General features: G+C 40.2%; 1 protein-coding gene across 1 annotated transcript in view; it reads right to left on the bottom strand.

The window, feature by feature from the left end:
• Nucleotides 1-18,587, bottom strand: part of itga3b (integrin, alpha 3b) — a 45,247-nt gene extending 26,660 nt beyond the window's left edge. The window contains exon 1 of the mRNA XM_029249427.1: nucleotides 18,347-18,587. Coding sequence (XP_029105260.1) covers nucleotides 18,347-18,543 — 197 coding nt within the window. The 5' untranslated portion in view covers nucleotides 18,544-18,587. The remainder of the gene's footprint in view (nucleotides 1-18,346) is intronic.
• Nucleotides 18,588-18,812: the final 225 nt, after the last annotated feature.

Below are 18,812 nucleotides of genomic sequence, written 5' to 3'. Positions count from 1 at the left end.
GTATAAAACTGAACAGTTCTTCAAATGTAAGACTATTGCTTTAATTTCAGTTGTCTAAAGTATTTCTAAGTTCAGTTTGACAAGAATATCCCCAACCAAGATTTTATTAACTGGAATTTTAAATGTAATTCCATATTTTTTATTTAGGAACTCCAACTTTTTTGCATAGTTTAACTTAAAGTACAACGAACCTCTGTCCATCAGTCAGTCTCTCACTGCAACAGTTTGTGTAGCAGTCCAAAGCCTATCCCAGAATCACTAGGTGCAGATGAGGGGGTAAAACCTAGACAGATGCCAATCCATCGAAGGACAACCATGCACATAGTTTATGTCAAATTTAGTGTCATCAGTTCAACTGAACTACATGTACCCAGCTACATCGCATTTGCACAACCTTCCCAATTCCAAGACAGAGGAAAAAACAAACACGCCCTGCCCAGGCCCATGACATTTTGGACTATGGGAGGACACCAGAGCACCCATCAAAAAAGCTGCTTTATTTTAATACTAAAACCAACTGACTCAAACATAATCCATTTTAAAATCATGAGAAAAGAACAAAGTATAAATTAAACAAAGAACAGTTGGCAAGTACTTTACTGCGATTACTAAACAACCTGGGTAATTTCTGCCAGATTCCATGTCTCAAGGCAGCGAAACGCTCGAGCCACATGACTCAGCGTTGAAGGTGGAGTTCCATCATTACAAAGAAAGACTGTTTTGTACCTCGAGGCCAAATATTCTCTCCAGAGGCATCACCTCTCACCTGAATGAACTTATGCACCAGCCATGTTGTTAATAATTCACAAGATGCAGACATATTGAACTTTTTGCCATTCTCCTCTCTTAGCCTCTCACTGATTGCCATTGTCAAGACAGATCTGTGGGGGGGTATGGGAAAAGGGGGTATTGCAGCACTCCCTGAAACAGGTATGCTGTAGACAAGGGTATGAGAATTCTGAAATGTACTCCGAAGTATCTAAAATGCACTCAGCAGAAAATAACAATGACTCATCAAAATTACAGAAGGGCAGTATTTGAATTTCCTGGGTGGAAACCTATGAGATGTATAGATAAAGAAGCAAAAAACCTATATGCCTGTATCCTGATGGCACCAAAATGCACAAGGAAATATGAATGTGCAATGAATGTGCACAGTGCAATGCTGATCTTCAGATTTAACAGCCTTAGATAAATTCCCATATGGGAGAAGCTTACAGGATAATAAAGAAACAGCTTAGCTACCAAAGGTCAATGTACCAAAGAGGAAGAAATGGTGGATTGGACATTTTGATCATAACTGTAAATAATGAAAAATAAGTAGAAAGTTACCCTTCCCCCAACTGCCATCAAATAATATTAAGAAATAATCCACCCCTCTGGGGAAAGACAGGACCAGATGACCTTGCAAAATGTGTTCCCTTGTTCTGCTTCTCATTGAATAATTTGCACGAATCTGTAAAGGTAATTAAATTATTCTCAGGGGTAACTTAGTGAAAGGCATCAACTGAGATAGCACAGAGCTACTGAGGCAGGACAGAGGAGGGAGAACTAAGAACTGAAGCAGATATGAGAGTCAGATAAGTTACAAAAAAATTATTTAAAGCATAAAGAAGTTCCGCCTGTAAACATAACATGGCATCAGGTGACCGCAGGTCACGCACACTTTCAGACAGTTGAAATGCTATGTTCAGTGGCAGGCAATGGATTTCATAAAACTAGTTCATAATCTATAACTTAACACATTATATTTTCTATGACATGGAGAAAAGTGTCTGCTAAATGAATAAATAAATGTAAATTTAAATGTAATGTAACGTCAGACGTTAAGAAATATTTAAAAATGAAGAATCTGATACATGTACTCATAACCGAATGCAAATAATACCAGATTTTTCCACAAAAACATTGTACTGCATATAATGCGCCGTTGTAATGTTCTGAAAATAATTTTGTCAAACCTTTTGGATGTATTTGCCGCCATCCTAATCTGGAGCCCAATAAAATGCAAAACAGATTCTCTGGGGTTCCATCTCCTTCTAAATTAGGTTCTGAGAGCTCCTGAGAGCCACACTAGAATCCCCCATCCCAGTCAATGTTACAAAACAAGGACATTAAGCCTGCTGAAGCGGGGGAAAGGAACAAATGCTGAAACCCATTATTTCCTGACTAGCTTGGCCAGAACTGCACTGTGGTTCTGGAAAGTGCTGAAATACTCCCAGTAGCTGTATTTATGAGTTTTTTGTTTGTTTTAATTGCATGTCAACAGCCATGTGAATGTATAAGTATATGATGATGGGACAAGAGCTTTGTGTATTAACTATAATGAAATATTAAAGAATTCTGCTCCCTAAAACAAACCATGTGAATTAATAAAACGGTGGTACTTGTGGGTGGTGGTGCTGAAACCCTTGACACAGTCACATCAGTCTTTACCACCCATGGTTTAAGCTTCACACGTAGAGATGTAAGGACTTGACTGTTGTGTTAAACAGAAACCTGTCATTTGTGCCTCACGTTGCTCACGTTGATAAAGATAGCTAAATAAAGGCAAGTACTTCATGTAGTCAGAATACTGAGAAGTATCTTTTGGGTGTGTTTTTTGGATTATGCATAAATATATTTTTAAAGAGCTTTCTTCTCACACAGTGATGGAGTGCTGAACAAAACATACGAGGCATAATACAAATAAATGGTTGGCTATAAATTAAATTACTACAGTAACCATGCAATTATTAAAGCTGTAAGTAAGCACTACTGGCCATGGAGAAGAGGAACAAAAAACTCCCAACTGAAAGGCAAGGGAGAAAAAAACCTCTGGGGGGTCCAAGTGCCAGTGGCTATAAACCCCTCCTGGGTATTCTAGATTTAAAAAAGACTTTTAAGTCAATTCACAAGTATTTATAACTAAATGCCAATAACTTCATGCCCCAGTTCACAGAGGCACATCTCGTCCATCACAGCAGGCAGGCATCAGCGTCCATCAACATGTGCTGGTATCACGGCTGGCCACCTCAGGTCGCATCATAGGGAAACAAATATACATTTGTTCAATTAGCAAACATTTTTTCTCCAACGCAAAGTATAATTATAAGTAAATACTATTTAGCTGGGTGCTAAATAGTTGGGGAGAATCAACATTATCACAGGAAGATCATGCTAACTCCACACGACTAACCCAGAGTTAAACCCACATCCCAGGCACTGTAAGACACCATGTCAGCATGTTTGATGAGTGCAAATTCATTTGCATTATTTTCACTGATTTCTTTTTCTGTAATGGTTTGTTTTTTGTATTAAATGTCAAATTAATATACAAAGTATCACATGTTCATATGTCCTGTTTCTGATAGTTCCTTATGCTCTATTTCTTATCAAATAATAGTTAACACTATTAACACTAAGTTAATTGTTAACAGTGAGTTTATACAATAATTATAAAACCGCTGAACCATTCCATGTTGACAGAAATACACACTCAGATCTAACAGATTAATGGAAGTTTCCCATTAATCAACAAGCCTGATAGAAGTTAATTAGTCAAAAATAGAACTTGGCACATAATTACACTGAGGTCATTGTATTACAAATAGCCTGTATTATACCTCTAGGGGTAACATTTTCCAGGAGACATCAGTTCCCCCATGACAGAGTCATAATACAATGAATTATGTTGCTAGGTACCTCATGATGAGCCTCACACACGGAAGTACACAATATCACATCAGGCTCTGCACTAAGCTGGGGCTGCACAATATACACTGAGCTATATACATAGTCATTTACTAGGCATTTTTTTCAAAATGTAAAGTCAACATCTTTCACACAAAGTCTGTATTTACTGAAGCAAATGACATTAACCACTTCAGGACTGAAGTGCAAGGACTCTCCTTGCTACCATTAAAATCTGAGTGTTTGATAGAATCAAATATTAACAAAGCAGGACTGTTCTTACAACAAAAAGATTAAAAAGGAGATTTTGGTTGATAAATTAATACACACACAGTTGCTGAAACCGCTCGTCCTGAGCGGGGTCGCGATGAGCCAGAGCCTAACCCAGCAACACAGGGTGTAAGGCTGGAGGGGGAGGGGACACACCCAGGACGGGATGCCTGTCCATCACAAGGCACCGCAAGCAGGACTCGAACCCAAAGACCCACCAGAGAACAGGACCCGGCCAAGCCCGCTGTGCCACTGCGCCCCCCAATAAATTAATAAAATTCCATATTTACACTTTACTTAGCACTGACTAATAAAAAGACCTCTAGCAAAACCTATTGAATTGAGTTCCCCTGAAATAAACATCTTTAGAAGCTTTCAACAAGAAGACTGATCACAGATTTATTTTTGCAAGATCTGGATTCGGTTTTGTAAGTTCTTGAACATCGAACCCCTTTGTGCACAAAATAAGACATTAAGTCATGTCTCCTTTACAGTCCTGTCTGTTGTAGGAACAAAACCCCAAGCAATACTCATTCTGACTCATAAAATGAATCAGTAAAAACTAGCTGTCTAATTTACAAGTAAAATTCATTCTTTTCATATTGCTTGCATGTGCTGTGTTGACAACTAGTCAATGAACAATGAAGAAAGAAAAAGAGAGATTAAAGGAAGCACAGCCTATGACAGAGATAACAAAGAAGATATGAGACTTGGCTACTAAACCACAGGGTGAGAAACATTTTGGCAGCTTTCTTTTTATTTTTTTTTAAATCTAATGATTAAAGTTGGTTCTGCTTTGGTATACCCAGGAGCCAACATAACCTTCAGTATAGCTGCAATACATTCTATCATACAGCAATGGCCAAAACATGGAGGAGGTTCAGTGATGTTTTATGCTTGCTTTGCCACCTCTAATAATGGGTGCCTTAAACTTATGCATCATAAAATATAAAGATTATTAAGGGATTCTACAGTGTATCGGGTTAAAAGGTGTGCCTTACAGCATGACCCCAAAATACACTTGAAAAAGCACCTAGCAATAGTTCAAGAGTGTTCTGTGACCAGCAATGTTCATTGATGGCTATAGAAAACCCTAGACTGCAGTTATTTAAACCAACGGCTGTGTTTTTATCAAATATTGAGTATGGGATGTCAATAGGCATTGGTTCTCATCTTCTGATTTAAAAAGTTTAAAAAGTTCTGACTGAAAACAAAACTCCAATAAAAGTGAAATAAATTATGGTTTAGATCAATAACTTTCAATTTAAATGTATTTTTACAGAAATCTGTCCCAATATTGAGAATTTTTTTGGTCTTGACTGTATATAAAGAAAAAAACAACTGGAATTTAAAGGAATATATTGTACAGTATGCCATTGTCATTATACATGCAATTTTTTCTACCTCTGCTACAATTAGCTATGAACATCAAATCATTTAGGTGTCTGTTGCCAGAGTGCAGAGTAATTTTGCTTTTGAGGACAATAGGACATCCTTATGATGTTTTTCAGTTGAGATAGAACACTGTAGAAGGTCAGTTCCTTTCGAAGGGCAAGGAGACAAAAGACCAACTCGAACTCCGAGCTAAAGGCAAAGTTATACTGACTGAGTTAAGTCTTCAGACAACAGAGCTCCTTATGTTCCAGTGTCACTGTATATCTTCATGCAAATGTCCCACCAAGTAAACACCCTCTTTCCAGAACTGTATGTACTGTATGATCCATAACATATACTTATAGTCAGATCTACAATAGCTACACAAACACATAAATATCTCAGCAATGTACTCTACTCATGATTTGTTACAAAAAAACAAGTTTAGTTACTAAAACGTACTTCTGGAAGAGCTAAAAGATACCTATGCATCTCCAGAAAGTGCTTACTCAGTCCAGGGTTGCAATGATCGAATATCTACAGTACACTAAGAGTAACATTCACCATGGGATATACAGTTTGGATTATTCAGATTTTTATTAACTGAAGTTCTGCCACTGCGCCCCTCACTAAGCAGTAATATGGAGAAAACTCAGATTAAAAATAAGAGAACACCCAAACTGTGCAGCGACACTGCAAACGTGAACCCAGATTCAAACCTACAGATCTGGAGTTGTGAAGCAGCAGCACAACCCTCTTTGTCAACATGCTGCCTGCCTAAATATATATACATACATTGACATATATATATTAAATGTATATACTGCTAAATCTCAGTCATTTGTACTTATGGGTCCTGGATACTATGTTTTTCTGAATTAATTTTGTAATTCCCTCTCAGACCTGTATGTTACAGCACCTTGAAGTCCAAACACACACTTCAAGTCAACACCATGTCATAAGTCAGCTGCACAGTTGCATTTATTCATTTAGTCAATTTACAAAGTAACTTACAAAGTTAAACTATAGGCGATTATTTACCCATTTACACAGCTGTACAGCTGATGTGTAGTGGTTACAGCTGCTGCCTTTGAATCCCATCTACTGGTGTAATACCATTCCGTAAGCTACTTAGCCTGCATTACTCCAACAAAGCTACCCAGCTGTATAAAAGGGTACATTGTTGTAGTTATCTTACCATTCTAAGTTTCTTTGGAGAAGAGCATCAGTTAAATTAATAAATATAAATGGAACTGAATAAATTTAGGGCAAGTACCTTGCAGAAAAGTACTACAGCAGGAGGTGGGATTCCAGCCTGGGCCCTTCAAGTCCAAAGGTAGTGGCTCTAATCACTATATTACCTACTGCCCCATTTCACCAGACCAAAGGCAAATGAACCTTGAAAAAGTTTTTTTTTTTTTTTTCCCCCCCCTCCTGTCAAGAGGTCCATTTTTTGATTTTCCATTGCCATGAGTGATATGAAAATAATATGCATTACTAAAAGCATAATTAAGTCATTGGGAACTGAGTGCTCACATCAGCCACAAAACACAAACATATACATTATTTTGTTTCACATTCTGCATGTGCAGTTTATTAACTCGGTTCTACATGGAGGTGAAGAGTTTCCAATATTTGCCTGATGACTAACAAATGAAAAGGCACTGCAAAGCTGTGAAAGGGGTGTAACAATAAAAAGAATGGCTCATGTCAAGGAAAACGAGCATTGGTAAAACAACTGATGACAAACCTAGAGTACTTAGAGGTGCCATAGGGAAAGTCCAATAATATACTTCAAGCTCTTGTTTATTTGGTGAGACTATCACAAAATAATAAGTTCAAGAAAACAAGTAAGCACAACTGACAAATTTCAGTCGAGTTTCACTGTCTTGTTAGTAAATATAATCTACAGCAGATATTTCGGGATCCAGAAATTCATAACTCGATTTATCATGCCAAATGTGTGAAGAGTTCCAGCTGGAATATAAACCAAGAATCACTGGACAAATAAACTGTGAGCACAAGAGAAAAGGGAGTGTCTGAAACAGAAATCTGTTGCATTGAAGAGTGGGGTGGGGCATTTATATGTATAGTTATTCTTTGTATATTGGAGATTTTACTTTTTTCTATTTGTTATTATACTTATAAATAATGCATTAGAGTATAATACAGAACAATACACACACACACACACACACACACACACACACATCGTCTGAACCGCTTGTCCCATACGGGGTCACGGGGAGCCGAGGCCTAACCCGGCAACACAGGACACAAGGCTGGAGAGGGAGAGGACATACCCAGGATGGGACGCCAGTCCATCGCAAGACACCCCAGGTAGAATTTGAACTCCAGACCCACCAGAGAGTAGGCACAGGCCAAACCCGCCACAACAAGCGGTTGTTGACGATGGATGGTTACTAAGCTTTGTAGGAAGTTTATTAATTAAGAGCACTATTTTTGGGAGCATTCTCACTTTACGGCTTTTTTCCCCAGGTGCCTAAAACTTTTGCACAGTACTGTAGATTCATGGCAAACGAATGCAAATATTGATTGAACGGAATCAATGCAAAGCAAATCATAAGAAACAAAGAGTGTGTGAATATGAAGTTTGTATGTTGGGAGTATGCACGTATACACACAGACAGAGAGGTATCCTCTATTATACAAACCAAATTCATACCTGAAAACGATTCATATCCCCAGAGTCTGTAAATGAGTAGGTCTTTTCCCATGATTTTATATGAGGCAAAAAACTGAGCTCATGGACTTTGTAGACTTGTTCAAATAATTCCACAAACATCCTCAAAACACTTAAAAACAGTGATGATTTGTAATAATTAAAACATTAGGATAAGATACTTAAAAGAATTAAGAAGGAAATTAAAGACTAAATTAGGGCAGAAATGTTCATTTTTACTAAGCTACTTTATAGTAAATACGTATAAACATAAAACAGGATTTGGGAACAAGGAAACGGACTGGGGAGAGAGGAAGGGAGATGCAGGGAGTAGATAAGGTAAGGTGAGTGGATGTTCCAGGAACGCAGAGGGGATGGTTGTCTCAATGAGATTCCGTAACTGGGAAGCTGTGGAGTGGTGCTTTTTATGTCCTGTTGATCATGGCCAGGTGTTTGTGGTTGAGGTGTGGACATGGGCATAACAGTAACATAGTGGTAAACACACTCCTGTCCCAACTTTTTTGGAATGTACTGCAGGCATTGCATTTAGAATAAGTGTATATTTACCAAAATAAATGATGTTGACTAGTTAAAAATCTTCCGTATCTTGCCTTTGTACTGATTTCAATTAAATAACCTTAAATGTAACCTTAACATTGTAGTGTTTTTTTGTAGTCAGGGATAAACGTGGTTCAATCCAAGGTGCAAACGTGGTTCGAGAGGAGAATCCAAAGGCACGGTCGATAAAGCAAAGCAAGGGTCGATGTCGTAGGAGACAGGAACAGGGACAAGGAGGGAGATACACAGAGAAGGACAGGTAAGGCTGTGGAAGTGTCATGAACGCAGGAGGGACGGTTGTCTCCAAGAGATTCTGCATCCGGGATGCTCTTTATACCAGGCTGCGCTGATTGTGACCAGGGGCTTATGGCTGTGCTGCGGGTGTGGGCATAGAGTGTGTGTATGTGTGTGTGTGTGTGTGTGTGCGCGCGCGCATTGACTGACCTTATGGGTACTACTGCCCTACTGGAGGCAAGGTTGAACTGATTGTAAGCCCTGTCCCCAACTGCCCACCCCTGTCCTGCCTCAAAGGCATACCATTTGGAGTGGGCCCAGTCTTGGTGTTGTGCATCTCATGGTTCAGTTACTTTGGTTTTGTTGTTTTTCCTTGTGTTGCTTTAGCTTTGCTCACTACAGGGGTCATGTCCCAGAATAAGATGTGATTATGTTTGAGCTACAAAGCCCATGTAGATGGTAAAACCTGCTATCCAGTGCCTTTGTCCTTTCCACTTGGCCACCCACATTCTACAACCAGCCAGAATATATTATGTATAACACAAGTGTGCAGAATTATATGAAAGCATTGAGAAACTGTAGCATTTTGTTCTAAAATTCACAACAAAAATGTGTACGGTACCTCGACCTCGGTGTAGATTCATGTTTCTAAATGTTTCAATGCGACGGTTTAAATGTGATCTTTTCCTTTTCAGTTTTTTTTTTTTTTGATTCCAGGTACATCAAATCTCATCTTTGTTCAAACAAGTGGAGAAAACACATGAAAAACTGTCTTAGTCAAAAATTTTTCTGAGTGAATGATTGAAAGCAATGTCTACACTCCCTCAGATAAAACATTTTTCTTTTCTTAAACCAAGTCCATTTTTCATTACCATACAACCTTTAACAATTACCAGGCTCCTTTAGCTTGAAAGAGACACACGTTTAACAACCTGTTCATTTTAAAGTATGACTTTTCAACATTCACAGATTTTTATCAATAGGTATGCATTTTACCAATAGTTCAAAGTATAATTTATATTCTACACCCAGAGTAAAATATTGCTGACTTCTTCCTTCAGAGATCTGCAAAAACTCATGAAAGGCAGAATATCCAAGACAACTGTGTTCAGATATGGAACAGAATGCACAGTTATTACTTATTAAAGATGAGAACCCACACACAGAGTGAAGCCGCTTGTCCCGACCACGGTTGCGGCAAACAGGAGCCTAACCTGGCAACGCAGGCAGGGAACAAACCCAGGAAGGGACACCAGTCCACCACAAGGCACCCCAAGCAGGATTTGAACCCCCGACCCACCAGAGAGCAGGACCCAGCTGAGCCTGCTACGCCACCGTGGCCCCCCAAGATGACAACCATGTTCCGCAATAGTAGACTAGCAATAAAATGCCTGCACAGACAAGTTTGTTGAGACTGACCCTGTCCCCACCCTAATACAAAGCAACAACCTCAACCTAGTTTAGTCTGTCTTGCTGGTCTGCAAGCTGCAGTCTATATCTGAAGCCATCTTATCTGAAGGCAATTCAGCTCCAAAAATGTGAATTCTAGAAAATGTTCATTTCCTACTAGTAAACCTTACCCAGTCCAGCTAACCTCTATGTCTGGGGGAAGAGTAAATAGCCCTTCTGCCTTCTTTGCACCAGGAAGTATCCCTGGAACACCTTCTGAGCAGTTGCCCGAAAGATCTTGGAGAAGGTTGCTACCGTTGGCGTCATGACCAGGTGCTAAAGGCAGTTGCAGAACATGTTCCTACAGCAATCAGCGCCACCAAGCATCACCACCCTGCACGGAATATCATCTCCTTTGTCAAGGCTGGCCATAAGGCCCACCCACAGCCTAGAGGGAGGGCAGGCCTCCTAATCACAGCTACCAACTAGCAGCTGAGGGTAGACTAGGGCAAGTAGCTGAGGTTCCCAGAAAACATGATATTTGCATCTCTCCACCCAGGCATGATCATTTTTTCTGAAACTACCAAGCAACTGGTCATGTTGGAGCTCACAGTGCCCTGGGAAGAACGCCTGGAGGAAGCCAACGAGTGGAAATGTCCAAAGTAGCAGGAGCTTGTGGAACAATGTCTGAGGCAAGGGTAACAGACACACTGCATGCCCATTGAAGTGAGCTCTTGAGGACTTTCAGAGCACTCATTGAGCCCTAACGCTGCTGGGAATCAGAGGGGAGGCGAAGAGGAATGCCATCAGATCAGCTACCGAAGCCACAGAGATAGACACTAGGTGGCTCTGGATTAAGAGAACGGATCCGTGGTCAGTTGCTGCTGTAACGCAAGTCGGGGCTCGATCAACCCTGGCTGCGTCACCTGGGCGAGGGCGTCTGATGTTGAAAGACCCGAAACACTCGATGACTCCAGGTCACATCACTGATGATGTGTCCCAGCACATCCACAGGATGTATCTTATAACCTGCTTTGGAATTCAGGGCAAACATAGCCACCACACTATCTTCTAGAGCCAAAATGGGTCATTTACTAAGTCAAAAGATGAGACTGTGCCATTGTTCAGAGTCAGTATCTTTCACGCAGAAAGAGAATAGCACAGGTATGACAGCCCATAAAATCAGTTAGCAAAACTTAAACTTAGTGTATTAAAATGATCTACAGTATACTGGGAAGCTGAAATCATTGCACATCTGCTAAGTATTGAGAGTAAATGAATCCTTCTTGAAACAATTTGATTTCTGTCTTGAAAAGGACAACTTCAGTGACTCTGAACTGGGTAATTCATAACATATCACATCAATGTTATTATTATCATACTCTTCACTATAATGTGATTAAAATGTTTCTATAGTCTAATAAACTATGTATTAAAGGATACTTCTACTTCCTTGTTTTTGTAAAGAGTTTTTACTAAAAATCTTGTTTTGACATCTTAGTTTAACACTAGATGGGAGGGCTTGGATAACACTATTGCATTTTGCAATATATTTATATTTAAGTATTGCTAAAAAATTAAATCGCAGTGCTTTAATAAATCCTTTGACAAGTCAAGGCAATTGGCATTGTTATACGATACGTATATAACACACACCCAACGGCTACAACTACTTGCCTGAAGCAGGGTTGCGGTGAACTGGAGCCCAACCTAGCAACACAGGGCACAAGGTTGGAGGGGAAGGGACACACCTCAGATGGGATGCCAGGTCACTGTCAGGCACCCCAAGCAGGACTCAAACCCCAGACCCACCACACAGCAGGCCCCAGCCAAACCTACTGCTCCACCAAGCCCCCCCCTTGTATATAACAATATGTTGATATTGTTATACAATATGTAACACCACTCAGTTGAAAAAAACACAAAGCTATACAGGCACGTTTGACATTTCACTCACTTGGCAACCATATTTAAATGTTCTGTATCTTGCAATTTAATCTGTATTAGATGAACAACAAACCACTGCAAAATTTCCCTTTTATCAGAAATAAGGGAAATAACTGCTTTTCATAATTTTTTCCAAATATCTCTACTGGCTTCCGTTCAGCAGGGGACAATGTAATGAAAGCCAAGTTTGGACACTGTGCTGACTATTATCAAATGAGAAAACATTTTCTGGCGCCGTCGTTGAGAACAGCCGTGATTCTTTGAAGACGCAGCAACGCAGTGGTGAAACCCGAGGATGTGACATCAAAATGCTCATTTGATAAGGACTAAGAGCTAATTTATGATGATGAGGCTTCAGTCATGTATAGCACTGCAATCTCATTCCCCGTTTCTCTCCACATACTGAATGACTTCAGGCCCGTTACACGTTTGTCATACTTGCAGCAAATACATTTGTTCTTGTAACTGTTGTGTTAGGCTGTGTATAAACCTCTTAAGCTTTGGGAAAGCCAAGATGGAAAAAAGAAACCAGAAAATTTGTGCAGACAAATTTATTGCCAAATCTCACTCCAGACAAACTTAGGCCAGGGGCCAGATAGATAGGACACTCAGGAATGACATTACAAAAACAATAGGGAGAGAAAGCAAGGTTGTGCGGGGGGATTAAAAAGGGACACAGAGAATCAAACGGACCCTAAAAATCAGAGTAGAGGGAAGTGTTTTTGGCCATGTGCAGCACAGCAGAGAACGTGTGCACTCAGTCAGTAACTATAATTCAGGCAGTATATACAGGAATGGGGGGAACGGTGGCAGGTCTCTGGCAGGTCTGGGGTTCGAGTCCTGCTTGGGGTGCCTTGCAACTGGACTGGCGTCCCATCCTGGGTGTGTCCCCTCCCCATTCAGCCTTGCACCCTGTGTTGCCGGGTTAGGTTCCGGTTCGCTGTGACCCCTCACGGGACAAGCGGTTTCAAGGAGTGAGTGAGTGAGTGAGTGAGTGAGTGAGTGAGTGAGTGAGTGTGTGTGTGTGTGTGCGCGTATACAGGAATGTCCATAACTTGAATCCAGTTATTCGACCTAACTCAAAGGTGAACTGGCTGCAAAGGTGAACAATAAGTGCTACACTCAAATTCCCAGTGATGACATAATGCACTTTTTGATTTTCATGCCTTTAAAGAAGGCCTACAAGGTACGAAAACTAAATTTCTTTAATAATTTTGTTACATGAGCAGCATGCTGGCATAGCAGGTAGCACTGTTGCCTCAAAGTGCCTCCACCATTTAGGCGCAGGTTTAAATCCAGCTCAGTCTGTGTGGTATTCACAGGTTCTCCCCATGTCTACATTTTCTTCCAGGTGCTCAGTTTTTCTCCCACAGTCCAAGGACATGCAGTTCAGATGAACTGGCGACACTAAATTGCCTGTAGTGTATGAATGGGTGACTGACTGTGTGCATATGTGGCTAACCTGTGATGGACAGGCTCCCCATACAAGGTGTATCTACCCTACAACCATGAATCCTGCTATTCCGTGAAAGGTTCTGGACCACCCTGATCAAGACAAGCAGTTAATGAAAGTGAGTGAGTTTTACGACAAATATATAAATAGGAAAAATATTGTAAAATTGCTATACACACAGAAAGACTTCTGGGAGATATAAAATAATGTTAAACTATATATTCTCTCCCAATAGAGTGACAAAAAGAAAAAAACATTTGGAGCTTATTGCTTTCAGCCATTGACATCAGGATGCAGCAAGCTAGTAATGCAGAATTTCTTCATTGTAATTAAATGTGTGTTTGGGTCAGAATGGCTCTACTGATTGGCTTTTACAAAGACAAAGTACAAGGCTTAATGAATATACCAGTCACTACACTGGGTTTGTCCACAGATAATGGGCCCATCAGATAGACTGGACTGAAAGCATATTCAGGGACTTGAGCGGTCTTGTCCAAACTTGCAACCTGGCAGATTGAGGGGGAGCTCAGAGTGGTAGCATTGAAGCATTTCTGGAATTCCTCAAACTCATGGAAAGGTGGAAGGTCCAATCAGAAAGCAGTTGATACCAGCTGTCGCCCCTCCCATCCCCACAATCCCGTCTTCAGGGGAGGACCAATGCAATTTAGTATAGAGAAGGCCCTGCAGGATCTGAAGTAGGCTACGGGGGAGGGCAGGATATTGGGAATTAAAAGCTTGGTGGAAGAAAGGAACTATGCTCTCCATCAAATGAACCCCAAAGGGAAGAACCACGCATTCCTATCTTCAGTAGGTAGTCCTTATCTTCACCACAGTATGCAGCACTCCCTGTTCTGTGTTTAACTTACAAAGTGCGGATCCATGCAGGTAGACTAACTGACTTTACGTCAATCTCAATCCTTCTTAATCTTCTGGACACATTCTTCATTCACAACTGAGTCAAAAAAGTGAATAATGAAATCACAATTTCTCCAGTGGAAATATGTTATAATGATAAAAAGACTCCTTTGATGTAGCAACAATGTAAAAAAAAAAAAAAAAAAAAAAAGTTTTTTTTATAACGTTAAGCATGGAGAAAATGCAAGTCTAAAAAAATCTAGATTACTCTATATTAGTTAATATCCAACCCCTATTTGACTGGGCTACACTTTTGTTTGGTGTACCTGACTACAACTGTGTTTCGAGGGATTAGCTGGATTCATAAGATTAAGCAAGAAAATACATTCTTTTGTGTAAAAGTGCTTTGTGCTTGTGAAAGCTACACTTATAGTGTTCAGGAGAGCTGGACTTTCCATCCATTTCCCTGCTCATACCATACTTGTGCATTGTGCATGAAAACATCCATCAAAGCCACGGTGTGCAATGGAAGTACTGAATGCCCCTCACCTGGTCATGCATTCCTCTGTCCCAACAGAGAGGCCTCACACCTCAGCAGGGCAATATTCTGCTTATCCCTCCAGATGATGGGCATCTGTCCTCTCTCCCTTGCCCCAGGGCTAAATGTAAATGGTCAATGGCAAGCTGATCCTGTGCAGAAAGCTGTCTGGGAAGTGTCCAAGTACCTCAGCAATTCCTGCTAAGTGCTGGCATTGAAAGTAAACACACACACAAGTTCAGCTTAGAGTGCGATTAACTTTTTTCCCATTACTTCCTTCTTCAGTTACTTAGCAGTACTGGGGCATACAGATAAGCTTTCTTTCATTACCATTTTTTTTTTTTTTTGTTTCCTTTTCCAATTTCAATGTATTCATATAAAAATAAAACTACAGCAAAACATTCAGTGACTAAAAAACATTGGAGACAAGGAATTACTGCAATATGTGGAGTCAGTACACAACAGGCAGCAGAGAAGGTATTCTGCTCTGACCACTGGAAACACACTGCCATTGTGTGCACAGTAACAGCAAAGAAGTACCAAAACGGAGAGGGACGGGAGAAATAAAACCCTTTCAAAAGCCTGTACTCAATGACAAAGGAGAAAATAGTGTAATTATTTGAAGACATTAGATCACTTACTGCATGATTCATATAGTTATTGCCCCAACACATAAACAACCCTCAAAGGCAAGTTGCCACAATCCCTCCAACCACCTTAAAATTTAACATAAAAATGTATACTTGCAGATTTGTGCAAGTTATTTCCTGTAAATGATGCTCAACCTCAAAGTCTTTCAGTCGTCACAGTTGGCTTCTTTATATAGATCCCCCGATAAACTGAAAGTTAGTTAATAATTGCACTAATTCAGATGCCATGCTCTGTAAAGTTTTATAGTTTGGAGTTTAAAAAAAAAAAAAAAAAAGTTACACTGAAGGTATAAGTGTTCTGCCTCTTTCAGAACATTTTTGAAGTATATTGTCAGCCTGAACTTTAACATGCGGTACAGACACCACAGCTTTTCATCAATACAAACATTTTTCCAGCTATTCTATTTTCTTTGTTATAAATTAGGCAACATTTTCAATAAGGCATTACTCATTATATTTTGTCTAGACTACAACTACAAGGAGTACTGAAGCAGAGTAAGTATACAGTGTACACCACTCCAACCTACAGATGTGTCAGCACACAAAATGATGACAAAATGATTATAGTGAATCAATGAAATGATAAAAAGAGGAATAGGAAACACTGTCTATCTGATGACTTATCCACAATTTTCATTTTAATGTTGTATGCTTTGGTTTCTGCAGAAAAAATCTCTGCCTTGAATCTTTTGTATTCATACAGTTTACTCTTACTGGATCCCTTGAAGTTAACTGCTGTTAGTGACAGGCATGTATTCCCAAAGAAATAGCTTAACTCCTGGAATCCAACACAACGTGACTGTGGGAACAAGTAACCTACCATTTCAAAAAGCAAACACTGCATCTAAAAAAAAAGCAGTTCTATACATGCTTCTTTATTAAATATGTGGAACAAAGGAAATAAAATTACATGTCCCTATACAACTGTACCCTTTATTACATTAACATTATGTACATTAGTGACTGTAAATCACATTTTAAATCATAAGATTCATCACAAGAGTATGTAGAAGCAGCAGTTAGTGTAGTCATTGGAGTTCGAGTCTGAGTCATTTTGCAGTCAAATGCTCCCCATTCCCATTTTAGTACCGCAGAGCAAGGCACTTATCCTGGTTTGGTTAAGTAACAATCAGCCATCTCCATAAATGTGTACATAAATGTAAACAACTTAGCATACAAGCGGAAAATTAATTTACTTTGGCAAAAAAGTACTGGTTGAAGTTATTTTACAAAAATCGACAACATGAAAGCACTTCAGCCAAATAATGCGTACTATATGTTCTATGAAATATTCCCACCCCCCCAGTATTTTTGGTTTGCCACGGACTCTAAAAATGGTCTCGTGAGGGGGTAGCACTAGGTGTAGCATAGTGGTTAGGACTGTCACCCTGTAAAGTAAATGTTCCTTGTTCAAATTCCACTTGCTAAAGTAACTTGATCAAGGATACTGAATTGAAACAGTAATATCAAGCATCCTGAATGGTAACTATATTATCCTTCTGCGTAAATCTCACACACACACACAGTTTGGAGCTGCTTGTCCCAAGCGGGGTCGCGGCGAGCCGGAGCCTTTCCCGGCAGGGCAGGGCATGGGGCTGGAGGGCGAGAGGAAACACCCAGGGTGGGACACCAGTCCATCACAAGGCACCCCAAGCAGGACTGGAGCCCCAGGGCGACCGGAGAGCAGGTCCTGGCCGAGCCTGCTGCGCCACCGCAACCCCCCCCCCCCCCTTCTGTGTAATGCATCATTGATTGTAAAGCTGATCATCTAAGACTTTATAATATTCATATTGTCTTTGGCAAAAACATCAGATAAATAATGGTGAACATAATGTCAATAGGCCTAAGGTAAAGATCTATACAGAACCACGGAAAACACATAAAATAACCTGCCTTAGACTTTCTGTGAAAGTCTAATGAACATTAAGATCCTCATTGTCTCTGCGCTCTTATCCCAAATCGCAATTCTGATTTCAGCCAGGTCGCGTCGCACACACGCGAGCTGCGTCTTACAGCTCTTACACATAATCGATTACTAGAATGCAGAACAGAGAGGATTATAGAAAAAGTATAATTAATGATGAGAGCTTAATGAACATGCGGCCCTTATTCTCTTCCTGAGAGATGATCTGACCGATCACGATAACAGTGACTGACTGAAATTGCGTACACGCCTGGCACGGAAACTCGCTGTTTTATCCGGAGAGCATAATCTCTCATAATTTGTGACACTCCCTTTATCACGTAAGAGGACAAGAAAGAGCAATATTTTTGTCAGTGTTACCAAATAAAACGAAAGCAAAGGAAATAACGCGTTAAAATTAAACACTACCACCACACGACCACGGTTCGCAATCTGAAATGACTGGAGGTGAGACTGCGCATGCGTGAAATCACAAGGGCGACAATTCCATGGAGGATTGAAATCTTTATTACACCTGTGAAAAGGTGCTTGCACAAAATGTCGTCTATAATTTCATTAACAATCCCTCAGCAGACTTTTATATCGCCAACGTTTTAATTTACATCGTAAGAAATGTCTGTGAAGGTTAGGCTTCTCATGGACTGCCACATCGTTTATATTTGATTTAAACGAAGTACAACCTGTCCTGCAGATTCGTACAGCCAGTCAGTACGTAGTTAAACAGAGTACTGCTTGCTTGTAGTAGTTAAAGAGAATAAAACCTGTTTGGAGACAGTTCACCTGTAGGTGCAGTACTTACAGATATCGACTTTTAGATCCGTCTGTCTGATTGTGAAGCGCCACGGAAAGTCCGAAAAAACTGCCCTTAGTCGTTCCTTCTTTCACCACCGGAAACCGTACATCTAAATTAAATCCACAGCAGCGTGAAATATAGCTAGAAATAATTATAACGGTGAAAAGGTCTTTTAGAGTCATGCGAAGCGGCGCAGAAGCCATGTTCACTCGTAGCACTGATATTCGTTACGGATATCCGTAGGCTCTCTCACCTACCGCTACCCACACAGAGAGAAGAAACCGCCCTTCAAACTTGTGGAGTCACTGCGGCTCCCTCTCCACCCTCTCCTTTTCCTAGGACTTTCACACCGTTTCTAACAAAATACACGTAAAACATTTAAAACTGCCTCCCCCTTTAGGCTTTAAGATGTAGTCTCTCTGTCAAACGAGAAGGACAAAGTCTCTGATATTGAGAACTGTAGTTTTGATAA

This window comes from Scleropages formosus, chromosome 25, assembly GCF_900964775.1.
Source record: "Scleropages formosus chromosome 25, fSclFor1.1, whole genome shotgun sequence".
NCBI classification, from domain to species: domain Eukaryota; kingdom Metazoa; phylum Chordata; class Actinopteri; order Osteoglossiformes; family Osteoglossidae; genus Scleropages; species Scleropages formosus.
The sequence above is the reverse complement of the archived record's forward strand: the minus strand, read 5'-3'. Positions and strand labels throughout refer to the sequence as shown.